We start from the raw sequence: 14,781 nt of genomic DNA, 5'->3' as shown, positions 1-14,781 counted from the left end.
TCATATGGAGTTTAAGAAACCCACAAATCCGAAAAACCCACCTGTGTGTAACATACTGCTAAGTAAATGCGTGTTCTAATTTTAATCTCCTAAGAATAATTTTGAAAAGTTGTTCTAATTGCATGCAGTACCAAAAACATGTGTCCAGTTATCTCTTGGGAAGCGCAAACCTGTATCAGACACAGTGCATGAATTGGTAGCCTCAAATTAATGAAGTTCCGTAAGTTTAGTGCCAGCCCGATGTCCATTTACTCATCTGTTAACCTATTAATGCAAGTGGCTACCTTCTGACCGATACTGCTTTAGATGGAGTACTTTTGTGACGGAGTGAAAAAAGATACTTGCCTGCCGGCAGCGACTCTGTAGTCTGTTTAATTATAGTTCACACGCTTATGGTCAGAGTCAGGTCAGACACTTCTTTCCCACATGGCACGTGTTAGGTAGACAGTCTCCTCTTGCAAGGACTGCCTTTTCCAGAACTCCATGACTTTCCTAGTAGTAGTCCTTTTGCATCTGTTCAGCTGATTCCAGTATTTATTAAGTATGGGTAAATAAGCAAAAATATTATTATAATAAAAAAAACCAATTCAGCTTGAAGCTGGTAAGAGACTGTCTACTTTCTTAACTTTTAAAACTCTCTTCAGATTACTGGTTGATCATTAGCACCACACCACCACCGCCTCTATTAAGCATTTGTTTTAATATATCTAAGAGTTATAAACCATTGTCCTTTGCTGTGAGGATTTTAGTCATTTACATAAAACATGTAACTCTCAGTGGTAAAGAATAAGTACCAAGTGAGTAATAATAGGCATCGGTATTATAAGTAATGATAAACATGGACTGAAGTAGTTGAGGTGAGATATTAGGTCATGAACAGAGAGTAGGCACGTACGTATAGAGGAGAGAAAAGAATATTCCAGGCTGAGGGAATACGATGAGGAAAGACATTGGAACAGGAATCTGGATGATGGGTTTTGCAAAAAAAATTTTTTTGTAGACGATTTTTAATTAGAGCAGGTTAAGTGGCTAGTAAGAGACAAGACGAGAGTTGTAGTTAGAAAGTAGGTAGTGATGGACTTGACTGCAGCTTTAGGAGATAAATTTTATCCATAGTTTGGATTAATTTTCACGAGCAGGTGGATGATGTGTTTAAAAGAGCAGTTTAGGAAGTTGAGTTTGGCATGTGAATGGAAGGTGGAAAATACCAAAAGCAAAATCAGTTAGGAAACCACTGGCATAGTTTACGGGTGAAGAAAGAAAAGAAACACACGTGCATGGAATGCTGTTGCCCCCTCCTCTGCTGGAATATTGGCACGGCAGTTGGCATGGACAGAAGGACAAGTGTCCATTTGTGTTGTGTGCTGAGCTTTGGGTCAGGTCCACTTCCAAGGGTTGTAGCCGGAGGTAAACTAGCAAAGGAGTCAGAGGAAGGAAACAGGAGAGAGTCTGGCTCCCTGGCCTTTCAGACCAGTGGAGATAAGAGTTTCCACCGTGGAATGTTGCAGTGCGCTGACAGAATGAGTAGATTTTGGGGGGTAAATTCTAATTTTATTTATTTTTATTTTTTTTGTATGACATTTTACACGTTTATTCATTGTTGAGGTAAAATTTTAAAATAAAGCCTAATATTATGTTCTGGCAAGTGCACAGATTATGGTCGTTGAGCCTTGATGGCGTTTTGCACTGTGAACACTTTGCAGGCTTTACCAGTGCCTCAGAAGCCTCCCTCATGCCCTCTTTTAGTGGTTAAAACATCTCCAAAGGAACCACTCTTCTCTCTGTCATCCTAGATTTGTTGTGCCTGCTTTGGAATCATGCCTCATACTTTTTTGTGATAGCTTGTTTTTCTCAATGTCATGTTTGTGAGATTCATTGTGTTGTGTGTTAACAGTCTAGTATTTCTTTGCTATGTAGTATCCCACTGCATGGATATACCACAATTTACTTATTCATTATACTAATGGTGGACATTTGGGTTGCTTCTAGTTTGGGGCTGTTAGAAGTAAGATTGCTATGAATATTCTTGTATGTATACATTTTTGTTGGCTGTGTAGCTAGGATTGGAATTGTTGGGTCGTAGGTTTTGCATGTTTTCAGTGTTAATACATAATGTCAAACTTATCACATTTCACTCCCACTAGCAGTATATGAGAGTTTTCCACATCCTTGTCAATATAGGGTATCTTAAAATTTCTACCTGTTCTTCTGGGGATATGATAGTATTTCATTGTGGTTTTAATTTGCATTTCCCTAATAATTAAAGTGATCACCTTTTCATATGCCTGTTGCCATTAGGATCTTCTCTGCTGTTGATATATTTTTCCTGTTAAGAAACTGCCTTGTCAGTTTTTAAATTTTTTCAATTTTTTATTGACTTATAGGGTTCTTACATATTCTGGATTAATATACTTTGTCAGATATGTGTATGGCAAATATCTCCATATTCCTAATGGTGCATTTTGATGAACATAAATTTTTATATTAATGAAGTCTAATTTATTAGTCTTTTCCCTTATGGTTAGTGCTTTTTAAAAATTGAAGTCTAACTGACACATAGCATTATATTAGTTTCAACTGTATGACATAATGATTTGATATTTGTATATGTTGTGAAATCACCAGAATATCTCATTAACATCTGTCACCATACATAGTTATTAAAATATTTTCTTTCTCATGATGAGAAAGCTTTAGATATACTCTCTTAGCAATTTTCAAATATAAAATACAGTATGATTAACTATAATCACCATGCTGTATATTACATCCCCATGATTTATTTATTTTATAACTGGAAGGTTGTACCTTTTTGACCCCCTTCACCTATTACACCTCCCCCCACTTCCCACCTCTGGCAGCCACCAATCTCTTCTCTGTATCTATGAGTTATGTTTTTTTGTGTTTTCCTTTTTTTAGATTCCACATATAAGTGAGGTCATATGGTATTTGTCATTCTCTGTCTGACTTATTTCATTTAGCATAATGCCTTCAAGAGCCATCCATGTTGTCACAAATGGCAAAATTTTTTTTTATTGCTGTATAATAGTCTATTGTATATGTGTATCATCACCTCTTCTTTATCCATTCATCCATCAGTGGACACTTAGCTTGCTTCCATGAACGTGGGGGTGTATATATATTTTCAAGTTAGTGTTTTTGTTTTTTCGGGATAAATGCCCAGAAGTGGAATTGCTGGAATGGTATGGTGCTTTTTTTGTGCTATTTAAGACATCTTTATCTCCCACAGAATTGTGACGATAACTTCATATTATTTTTAGAAGTTTTATTATTTTATCTTTTAAATTTAGATCTACAGTCTGTCAGGAATTGAGGTTTATGTATGAGGTGAAGTAGGAGTCAAGATTTTTTTCTTCCTTTTAATATATAACTTAGCACTTTTCTTGAAAAGACAATCCATTCCTGTCTGCACTGCAGAGGAGGGGAGATCCGGTCCTGAATTCACAGGAAGTAGATGGACCTTAAATAGTAGTTATGTCCCAGAGAGGAGTTAAATTTAGTACAGCATGGGTAATCTGCTGTTAATGAGGAGGAAGGATATCATAGAACTACTTTGCTTTCTCCTTCCTCTGATTTTTTAAAACTTTTTTTAGCAATAATTTCTTATACATATAAATTTTGTAGAAAGAGTACATAGAGCTCCCAGGTACCCATCACTCAGAAATGGTTAACATTTCTGAACCTTTTGAGAATAAGTTATGGACATGGTGTCCCATTACCCATTATTTCTTAAGTACACAGACACTGTCCTATCAGGAAGTTAACATCGGTTTGGTATCACCGTGTACTCCACAGACTCCAGTCACACTTCACTGATGGTCCCAGTTATGTCCTTTGTAAGACCAGCATCTAATCAGCATCAAGGGCTTACTGTTTCTCTTCATTCCACTTCAGTCTGAAACAGTTCCTCAGTCTTTCCTGTTTTTTATGACCTTGACATTTCTACACATCATTTGTAGAATGCCCCTCGCTGGAGTTTGTCTGGTGTTTCCTCATGATTTATGCACTTTTAGCATGAATATCACAGAAGTGACCTGGACTCATCTCAGTGTTTCATATCAGGAGACACACGATACTGATTTGTCCCATTAGTGATGTCTTTTGTTTCTTGGTGAAGAGTATGTCTGCCAGGCTTCTGTATTGTAAAGTTAACTAATTTTAAGTATGTTTTATTATTAAATAATATAATTAACAAATATATTTTAAAATGAATTTATTTATTTATTGTTTATTTTTGGCTGTGTTGGGTCTTCATTGCTGCACGCGGGCTTTCTCTAGTTGAGTAGCGGAGAGTAGCGGAGGCTACTCTTCATTGCGGTGCGCGGGCTTCTCATTGCGGTGGCTTCTCTTGTTGTGGAGCACGGGCTCTTAGGCGCATGGGCTTCAGTAGTTGTGGCAAACGGGCTCAGTAGTTGTGGCTCGCGGGCTCTAGAGCGCAGGCTCAGTAGTTGTGACAAATAGGCTTAGTTGCTCTGTGGCATGTGGGATCTTCCCAGACCAGGGCTTGAACCCCTGTCCCCTGCATTGGCAGGCAGATTCTTAACCACTGTGCGACCAGAGAAGTCCTGAACAATTATTTTCTGAGGAGGTACTTTGAGACTATATAAACATTCTGTTCCTTGTCAAACTTTCTTTCACCTACATGAAAGACTGATGATTGATGACTCTTGTCTGAATCCATGACTACTCTGAAGGTTGCCAAAGGGTGATTTTTAATTCCATATTCTTTTTCGATTTATTAGTTGGCATTCTACCCAAGAGCTTTCTTGTCCCTGTCATTTTTGTTTGTTTGTTTATTTATATCACTATAGACTTTTGGATTTCTGTTTTACCTACAGGTTTAGGATCTACAATCGTCATTATTTATTTTGATGCTCAAATTGTCCCAGATTTGGCCAGTGGTATGACCACTTCAGGTTGACTCCTGTGTCCTTCAGATACTTTCCTCATCATTCTTTGGGCATTTCTTTCTGGCACGATAAGATGTTCCTGGGTCATCTTGTGTTTTCCCTGCCCTGACTCCAATAATTTCTCCAAGAGCCCTGATTTATGGATTAATCAATTCATTCTTTCAACAAATATTTATTGAGTGACTACTATGTTCCAGGGACTTTTCTAACTTCCTACAAAGTTGTTTCTTTAAGTGTTAGTAATACATGGCTCCTTGAAAACTAGTTGTGGCATCTTGTTTTTAATCTGTCAGATGATAGGAGTCCACAATTGTTGTTATATACGTTTGTGTATCTAATTAGTCTTTTTTTATCATTGGTAAATATAGAAATTTCCTTTAATGTATCTAAAAACCACTAAAAACTGATTATGTGTTTACAGTGTCAACTCTATAGCCATAAAATACATGAGGATACCTATGCAATGATTATCTTTATGCTACCTGGGTCTAACCGTCACATGTTGAAAACAATGGTACTTAGCATTTCCTAGAGACAGCTCATAGTTTGAAGTTATTCTTTAAATGTTTTCTGTGAGAGCGTTACTATGTAAGTAACGAGAGGTATGCACATGTGGAGATGTCAGTCTCATTCTGTAGGAAACAGATGGAGTACTTCACTCAAAGGAGTTGAAACCTTTTCTGTGTGGTTTGTGCTTTTCTGCTTCTCTTCTACTCTCCTTCAGAACACCAGTTGCTGGCATTTCTATGAAGAAAATGTACTGTAGCCTTCCTTTCAGATGAGGAATTTGTATGAGATTATTTCTTTATTTAAATAATATGAATACAGTACTTTTACCTAGTTTAAAATGCAATTTTGGTGTGGACGGCAGACATAGTATATCCTACCAGTGCATTAAAATCATCTCACTGTTCATTTTCAAACACATTACTTTCCTGTTTATTGCCATACTTAAAGGATGAGGTCTTTCAAGGTTTTTTTTTCTTTTCTAGTTTTCCCATTTGAACTTTATGCTATTTGTGCCTGTATGATTGTTGCAAAGTAGAATTCATAATGACATAAGTTGTACAACTGATTAATCTGTTAATTAGTAAACTGAAATCTTTATGGAATAAGAAAAATGGAAACTTCTTAAGGCGTGGATGGCTCTTCGGTGTTAAAAATTATCTTTGGAGAACTGTTAGGTAGTTTTAACTTTATTGTTAAACATGAACCTACCCTCTGACCTAGCAATTCCACTACTAGGTGTATACCCAAGTGAAAAGAGTGTATAGGTCTGCTGAGAGACTTCTGAAGAGTGTTCAAGGTGGCTTGATACTTAATAGCCTCCAACTGAAAACAACCCAGATGTCCCATCAAGGGCAGATTAGATAAACTGAGTGGAATGCTTTTCAGTGGGAAAGTTTGAAAGTGATATTCAACAAAGCATTATGCTGAGTGAAAGAAGCAAGGCAAACTAATACACATTTAGATGTGAAGAACAGGCAAAACCAATCTATGATGACAGAAGTCAGAATGGATAACATGGAGAGGTGGGTATTGACTGGGTATTTCTGGGTGATGGAAATGTTCAGATCTTGATCTGAATGGTGGTTGTATGAGTGTTACATGTATAGTAACTCATGGAGCTGTATGCTTAAGGTTTGTACATTTTACTTATCCCTCGGTAAAATGCTGTAAGAAACAAAGAAAGAATCCCTTTGTGCTTGACTTACTCTTCCTCTGCCCTGAGTGTTTGTGTTAAATTTGGGGTTTGGACTCATTCGACTTAATACTTAACATGTTAGCTTTTCTTTGCTGTTTTCTTATCCTTATCTTTTTCTTTTCTGCTTTCTCCTTTGTCCTCCTGCCTCCTTTATTTTTTCCTTTTTCTTAACCTTGGTTTAGTTCCTGTTCTTATTATGCTCTTCAGCGGTTTCATGTGAATTCTTTAGAGATGAGACATAAAATGAGCAGCTTATGACTCTTGATGGCTTGCTTGTGACCTAGCAGCCAGTTGTGCATTTGTGTCAGGCTCCACCACCCCTCAGCTAGTACTTTGTGCCCCAGTTTCTCTGCTGCAGTAAGTGGATCCATTTTTGTTCACGATGAAGGGGAGTCTTAAATGTATGGTGCAAAAGGCATAATTCAAATGAAATAATACAGAATTTACATTAGAAATAAATTTTACTCTCTATTAAAGCTTTAGATTCATTTTTGTGATTTGTTACTTGGAACATATATGTGTATTTACTAAATAACTTTTTTTGGCACTGAAAATAACTTGACATAATAACTGTACATTGTGTGTTACATTTTATGGGATTTTTCAAACTTGTACAAAAGTAGAAAAGATAAGCTATTGAACATCCCTGTACCTGTTGTCAGGCACAACAGGTACTCACACATCCCATCTTGTTTCTCATCTCTCTGTCCTCTGAATTATTTTGAAACAAATCTCAGACATATCACTTCATCCATAAATGCTTCAGCATGTATCTTTTAAGATTATCCACAGAAAGCATTACTTGTATTTACTGTTTTGTCCTGTTGTTGGTTATAGAAAAAACTCAAAATTTATTTTCATCAGATAAGTCCAAGAGTTACTGATGACCCTGTACATATTGCTAATTCTAGTTGCTTGATAACCAAAATATAACTTAAAATATTCACAGATGATAATGCTTTTAATGATTAAGTAGTTGTAAGCTTTCTGGAGTAAGGAACTTTGAGATTCAGTAGTTGCTTTATAATATCCAAACGAAGCCATCTGTGAATCTTCTGTTTTCCTTGTTTTGAAACAGTGGGACTATAAAGTTGAATTTTTGGTCATTAATGTACAGAAAATGTTGCAGCAACCCCAAAGAGATTTCACTAGAAACGATTTTCCTGTTTATGTAGCTTGTTTATGCACCCCCTTAGAAAATCAGGCAGAAGGGCATCCACTGCCACCGTCTTCCATTGTAATTATATGTAAAATAAATATGGACTGCATGATTTATTATGGAAATATTTCACTTGTGTGCCTTTAATATTTCTTTTAAACAGGTAGTATAACACCAACTGTGGAACTGAATGGGCTTGCTATGAAAAGGGGAGAGCCTGCCATCTACAGGCCGTTAGATCCAAAGCCTTTCCCAAATTATAGAGCTAATTACAACTTTCGGGGCATGTACAATCAGAGGTTTGTATGTCTTCTTTGGTTTTGTTCTTATTTATTATTTTACGCATACTGTAAAAGTTTCTGAAACTCAAAAGGTATTTTTGTTGTAAAGAAAATTCACTTGGGGCATTTTGCATGGAATTTAGATACATCAAGCTTATCAGGAATACTTAAAGTAATAAAGAAAATTAACTTTTTCAGGAGCTAGTTGTTGCTGAGTCATAAGAGCCCTGTGTTTGCTGCACGCAGGACCATGTTTTAAAATCATTCCACAGTGTGGTGTGGGCTTTCCAGTTATCTTGCTCATTTAGTCACCAAGCAGATGCTTAGCTTAATTAGTGCTTTTCTTAATTTTTCCGCATACCTTGCAAATATGACTTTATAACTTATAGGAAAGTTGTTAGAAGGATTTACTAAGTATTTCTGCACATTGAATAATTTTGTGATAGTTATAAGTGTAACAGAATTTTCTTTTGCAAGCATGGCAGAATTCTTTTAAAAAGTTCAGGGTTTTTTTTCCCTGATCATTTATAAAAGTCATGTAACTCATTGTTGAGAATGTGGAAATGCAGAAAGTTAAAAATACAAATAATTTGCAATCCCAGAATTAAACACCTTTAATATTTTGTTGTACTTTACATTCTTTTTATTCTTTGCATATAAATATATTTAACCAAATGGAAATTATCCTTTATATGCAATTTCTGTATTACTTTATGGAGGTATAATATATGAACAGTAAAATGCACAGATCTTAAATGTGCATCTTGACGACTTTATTTTATTATTTCATTTATGTATATATGTATTTATAGTTTATTTGATGACTTTTTAACATATTTATATCCTCCTGTGGTCACCACCCCATCAAACTCCAGAACATTTGCATCACCCTGAGAATTTCCTCAGACTTATTTGCACTTGATACACCTCCTCCCAGAAGTAACCACTGTTCTATCACCATAGGTTAGTTTTGCCTGCCCTTGAACTTCTATAAATAGACTCATTCAGTATTTATTCTTTTGTGCCTGGCTTTTTTCACTTCATATAATGGTTTTTTTGTTTTGTTTTTGTTTTTTTGAGATTCATCCATGTTGCATTTTTTGAGATTCATCCAGTTTTTGTTGCTGAATAATGTTTCTTTGTATGAATATATCATCATTTGTTCATTTTGAATATGCAGTATTGTGCCCTCTTTTCACTTTATACAGATAGCATTTTTCATATCTTTAAGTAGCCTTTGAAAAATATTTTTGATGGTTATATAATGCTTCATATGGCTAGGGTGTACTCTACCAGTATTTAAACAGGTATAAACAATGAATACTTGATAAGTATATAAAAAAAATACCTGTTTTTGATCATCTACATTGTTCCTCCCCCACTTTTTTTTTTGCGGTACCCGGGCCTCTCACTGCTGTGGCCTCTGCCGTTGCGGAGCACAGGCTCCGGACGCGTAGCCTCAGCGGCCATGGCTCACGGGCCCAGCCGCTCCGCGGCATGTGGGATCTTCCCAGACCGGGGCATGAACCCGCGTCCCTTGCGTCGGCAGGCGGACTCTCAACCACTGTGCCACCAGGGAAGCCCCTCCCCTTTTTTTGACAATTATAAATAATGTTGCTGTAAAAATTATATACAAGTTTTTATTCACATCACTGATTATTTCCTTAAGATATATTACTATAAGGGGAATATTGGGTTAAGAAGAGTAATTTATTGATATTACCTGATTACATTAAAGCGTATACTAATTTCTTATAGTATGTTTTGTACTGTTCTGACAACATTGAGTTTAAAACACATTGTCTTGTTTGATAGTTAAAAAGTGGTATGTTTAATGTTTTTTGCTTTTATTGATAACTTACGAGGCTCAACAGTTTTTCAAATATATTAGTTACTTGTCCAGTTTGATTTGTCTATTTTAATTTGCTAATTTTTATTGCATTGCTTGATCAGTCTTCAAATGTTTATGTGTTGAGGGTATTAGCATTAAGTCTATTCTATTTGTTTGATTTTCCTGCTTTTAAAAAATTGGCTTTTAGTTTTGTGTTTGTTTTTAAAAACTACAGTTTTAAATGTTATATGGTCTAATCTATTAAATTTTTTGGTGTGATTTCTCCCACTGCTTCTATGCCTAAGTAATTCTTTCTCATGTGTGATCAGATATTTGCTGGTGCTTAAACATTTTTTCTTTTTAATTGAGGCATAATTGACATGACATTGTGTAAGTTTTAAGGTATACAATATATTGATTTGATGCATTTGTATTGCAGTAGGATTGCCATTGTAGTGTTAGCTGATAACCTCTATCCAGTCACATATCATTTCTCTTAGTGTTGGGATGCTGATGCTTTTAAAATCATTTTGTATGTTTACCGACCAATTATTACAATTCAGATATTAGGAGAAGTTACTTATCTAATCAACAGACAATCTAATACTTTTTGGAGTCTTGCTTGGTAGTGGAAAAATTGCCATTTAAGATCTAGTCCTATTCAAATTGTAAATGGTTCGTTTAAATATTGTTCGAGTTCTCTAAGAAAACCTTCTGCCTCTCCCCCCTTCCTCCCCAATGTGTCTGGGGGGAATTTTCTGTATTGTCCTGGTGGGAAGGGAGGGTGCGGGCTCCTCTTGTCTTTGTGGTAATGTCTCTTGTCCACCAGGTAGCTGATACCTCTCTTGCCTGCCCTGCTGAAACCTGCAGTTGGTGACTTGTAGTCCGTCTTTTCCCCCCGGTAATGCTGTCAGAGAGTATTTACCATCTTCCCTTTGCTGTCTTGGCCTCAACTCTTAGCTCTCCTTGGCTCCTTTGGATGTTGTTCCATTCTCACCCTCTTCTGTCTAACTCTGGAACATCCACTGGCAGGCTTACCAGCTCTCAACTTGGTGTCCACCCTGCACGGGAGGCAAGAGGGATACACTGTTTCTCTTATAGTCGCTTTATTTCTCTTTTTTCTGTTACATAACCACTGTCTTTCTCATCAGTCTGAGGTTACCTAATATAAATAAAACTATTTGCCTACTTGAGTACAACAGATAGGTGGGATCACCTGAGATAGGAACACCTTGTCTGTTTTATACTTGAAAGATATTTTACTTTTAATGTACTGTAATGAAGACTCATGAGGGTATTATATTTAAATGCTTATTGTATTTTGATATCTGTAGTCCGTTATTTGAAGTAAAGTTTTGATTAATGAACTTATTATTTTTAAATGAAAGAAATCTAGTTCTAAAACAGTGAAAAATCAGACAGTAATCTCTGTCCTGGGTAAGGTGACAATTTTGATGAAGACCTAAAGGAGCAGGGGGAATAAGCAGTGTGGGTGTCGTGAGAGAGGGGAGAACGTTCAGGCAGAAGAGACAGCAGCGCAGAGCCCCTGAAGTAGGCATGTGCCTGGTGCGTTGATGCCACCACCAGGACGCCAGTGTGGCTGGAACAGAGTGGACCTGGGGGAGAGGAGTTCGGATGTGAGAATGTGACAGGGGTCTGGTGGTTTGGTTTGATTTTTTTTTTTTTTTCTGTTTTAGATTTTCTGTTAAGATTGTTGTCATTTTTCCTTTGTTGGCAATTTCTAGTTTCAGGATCTGATTCCATGGATGTCATGAGGGCTGCAAGAATTTTTTAATGACTTCTCTAGAGGGTTGTGCCTTAGGCCATTCCCATTTAATGGATCAAGTGGACTTTCCCTTCAGAATTTTGCAGAGTCTTTAGATCACAAAGGGTAAAAAGAAAATAAGGAAGTACTGGTAAGCTGCCGAACCATGTTTCAACTTAAAAGCTCTCTGCTCACAAAAGGTCAAACCTACCCATTACTCATTAGGCTGCTAAAATTATGGTTTCACATATGACCTTAATTTGCAGATGGCAACACCTGAATGCTTTACAGGGAATTTGGAGCCAAAGGTCAGAGGAGACATTCTTCTCCTTGTCAGACTCCAAATGAATCAGTAGCTTCTTAATAAGGCAGGGACTGAAAGGTTAAGAAGTCTAAGAAACAAGTATCATTTAGAGGGATTTTTGAAAAGGTCTTTTCATTTTCCATTTAAAATAATATCAATTAATTAGATATTACCCATGCTTTTAATCTGTTCTTTTCTGATGAGGTGTCTCCACTAGAACTTATTCAGAGGCCTAAGGAGGAACTCATAAAAAGGTCTCCCTCCACCCCATTTTATGACTGCTGGAGAAAAAAGATTTATCCATGAGCAAACTCTGTGGATACAGCTCAGATTCTAAAATACCTGTGTCTCCCTTTGCTGCACCCAAGATGTTTGAAAATGAATATGTCCAGAAGTCTTTTTCTTTCTCATTTGGGGCACTGTTCACTAATGACAGAGCACAAGATATAAAGATTGGAGAACAATTTTATGCTTTTGTTCTCCCACCTTTGTTATAAAAACTTACATACATTATCTCAAGGAGTAGAATGGCTGAAATCAGGCCTCCGACAAATAATTTATCAATTTTTTGTATTCACAGATTAAAAAAGCATTATTGCATGGCTAATGGCCGGAAAGCCCTCTGACCTACAGATGCGGATTGCCAAAGGGCCACAACCCAAACTATATTATATGAGAATGGGAATTTCCGCTGTATGTAACTGGGAGGTCTCTTGGGGAAGTCTTCAGGCTTCTAGCTCTTGTCTCATTTTTCCTGTGCTTGACTTTATTTTCAAAGACACTCTCTTCCCTTTGCTGTACCTTATACGCTACATAGTCCTTAGACTTGTACTGGAGGAGGAACACATTTTTGTTTTGTTTTTGGATAGTTCTTAGAAAAGTTCCGAGTAGCCTGTTCATCCCAGAATTTGGAGATCCCAGAATTCATTCAGACCACATTTGGGATGAGGGGATACTTTAATTGACTAAGCTTGGGTTTGTGCCCAGCCTGGAGAAACAGGGTTTAGTCCCATCCAGACTGCTCTGCAGAGCACAATTATTTTATACGGTGGTTCCCTGAAGGCAAAGATTCAGAGAGAAAATCATTTCCATTACAGTCAGAACATTTGGTTCAAATCCTGGTTCTGATGCTTTCGGTTATGTGATCTCAGACAAGACCCTGGGCCTCCCTTAGTTTCCTCATTTGCTAACTAGAGATAATAATACCAAGTGAAAGGACTTCAGCAAGACTGCACTCATTCAGCAAACATTTACCTAATGCCTACCCTTTGCCATGTGTTGTGTTAGATACTTCGATGAAAGACAATCTGATAGACTCTAGTCTGCTAGAAGAGGAAGACAATGAAAAGAAACTAACACAGTGATAGATGCGTCCATTGAATGCTATGGAAACATTGAGAACAAGTAGGGCACTCAGTTTGAGGAATTAAAGAAGCCTCCCAGAAGGAATTGACACCTGAACTGAATCTTCAAGGTTAATGAGGCATAAGCCAGGTGAAGAAGGTAAGAAGAAGCAATCTAGATTTTGGGAACAATGGCAGGGAATCCTGAGAAGTGTAGTTCATTCATGGACTTGCAGGCAATTTGGTTTGAGTGGAATGAAAAGGCTGAAGTTCAGGCAGGTCGATAATGTGGATGTCCTCAAGTGACATGCCAAGAGGTTTAGATTTTATCCTGAGGCCGATTGGAAGCCTTCGAAGGATTTTAAGCTGAGGGATAAAATAATTGTATGTCTGTTTTAGGAATATTGCTTTCACAGTATGTTGGAAAATAGTTTGGATAGGCTGAAAATTCAAGGGAGAAAGATGTATTACGAGGGTGCTGTAACTCAGGCCTAATGTGATGAGAGCCTGGAATAGTGGGGATGGAGAGGAGGGGACAGTGTCTAGATATTTAGGAGGTAGACTTGGGGATTGATTTAAAAAAATTTTTTTATAGTTAATTTTTATTGCAGTATGGTTGATTTATAATGTTACGTTTCTGCTGTACAACAAAGTAAATCAGTTATACATATACATATATACACTTTTTAAGATTCTGTTCCCAGATACGTCATTAGAGTGTATTGAGTTCCCTGTGCTATTGTTATCTGTTTTATATATAGTAGTATGTATGTGTCAATCCCAATCTCCCAGTTTATTCCTCCCACCCCCCACTCCCCTTGGTAGCCATACATTTCTGTGACTATCCTGTTTTGTAAATAGGTTCATTTGTAGGCATTGGTTGATAGAGGGTATTAAGGATGACTTTCACATATCTGGGTCACTGGTAATAGTGTTCACAATGAGAGGAGTTGGAGTAGATCTTTGGAAAGATGAGGGATTTGGTTTTGACTGTGTTGGGTTTAAATTGCCTGGGAGATATTTAGGAGGAGTCCATTTTATCATTCTTTAAAGCCTCACTGAAGGGCATTCGAAGATTATCTTTGGCTTTGAGGGTTTTCTGGAGGTACTTACGGGAGGAGGAACTTTAGGGTCTAGAGCTTTCAGAACAGGGATGTGTAATGTATCTTGGAGAAAATGGCATTGTTTAGGATACAACCTAAGTTTGAGTGACACATCTATTCTTCATTCATCTAGTATTGATACTTCTTTCCCAAAAGGATTTGGTTATATTAGATGCCATCATTCAATCTGGAACAATTTCATGGCATGCGCCCATGCCAAGTGCCTCTTGTCCTCAGGTATGGTTGGTGTGTTCTATGTCAAAACAGTATTTGGTTGCCTTTGGCTAATGTGTCCAGTTCCTGGTCCAGTTACTTGTAGCTAGGTTAGTAAAGTAGTTTTCTCTTACCATGTGTAGTAT

The 14,781-nt window shown here is 37.1% G+C and overlaps 1 protein-coding gene across 10 annotated transcripts in view; it reads left to right on the top strand.

Moving 5' to 3' along the window:
- The window catches only part of STAU2 (staufen double-stranded RNA binding protein 2), a 313,184-nt gene that overhangs the window by 46,058 nt on the left and 252,345 nt on the right, over positions 1-14,781 (top strand). For all 10 annotated transcript variants that reach the window (XM_032609768.1, XM_032609767.1, XM_032609764.1 and 7 more), the window contains one exon: positions 7,959-8,094. In XM_032609768.1, coding sequence (XP_032465659.1) covers positions 7,959-8,094 — 136 coding nt within the window. The remainder of the gene's footprint in view (positions 1-7,958; positions 8,095-14,781) is intronic.

The sequence above is a fragment of the Phocoena sinus genome, chromosome 17 (genome assembly GCF_008692025.1).
Source record: "Phocoena sinus isolate mPhoSin1 chromosome 17, mPhoSin1.pri, whole genome shotgun sequence".
Taxonomy (NCBI): Eukaryota; Metazoa; Chordata; class Mammalia; order Artiodactyla; family Phocoenidae; genus Phocoena; species Phocoena sinus.
This window is presented reverse-complemented; position numbering and strand designations above follow the sequence as displayed.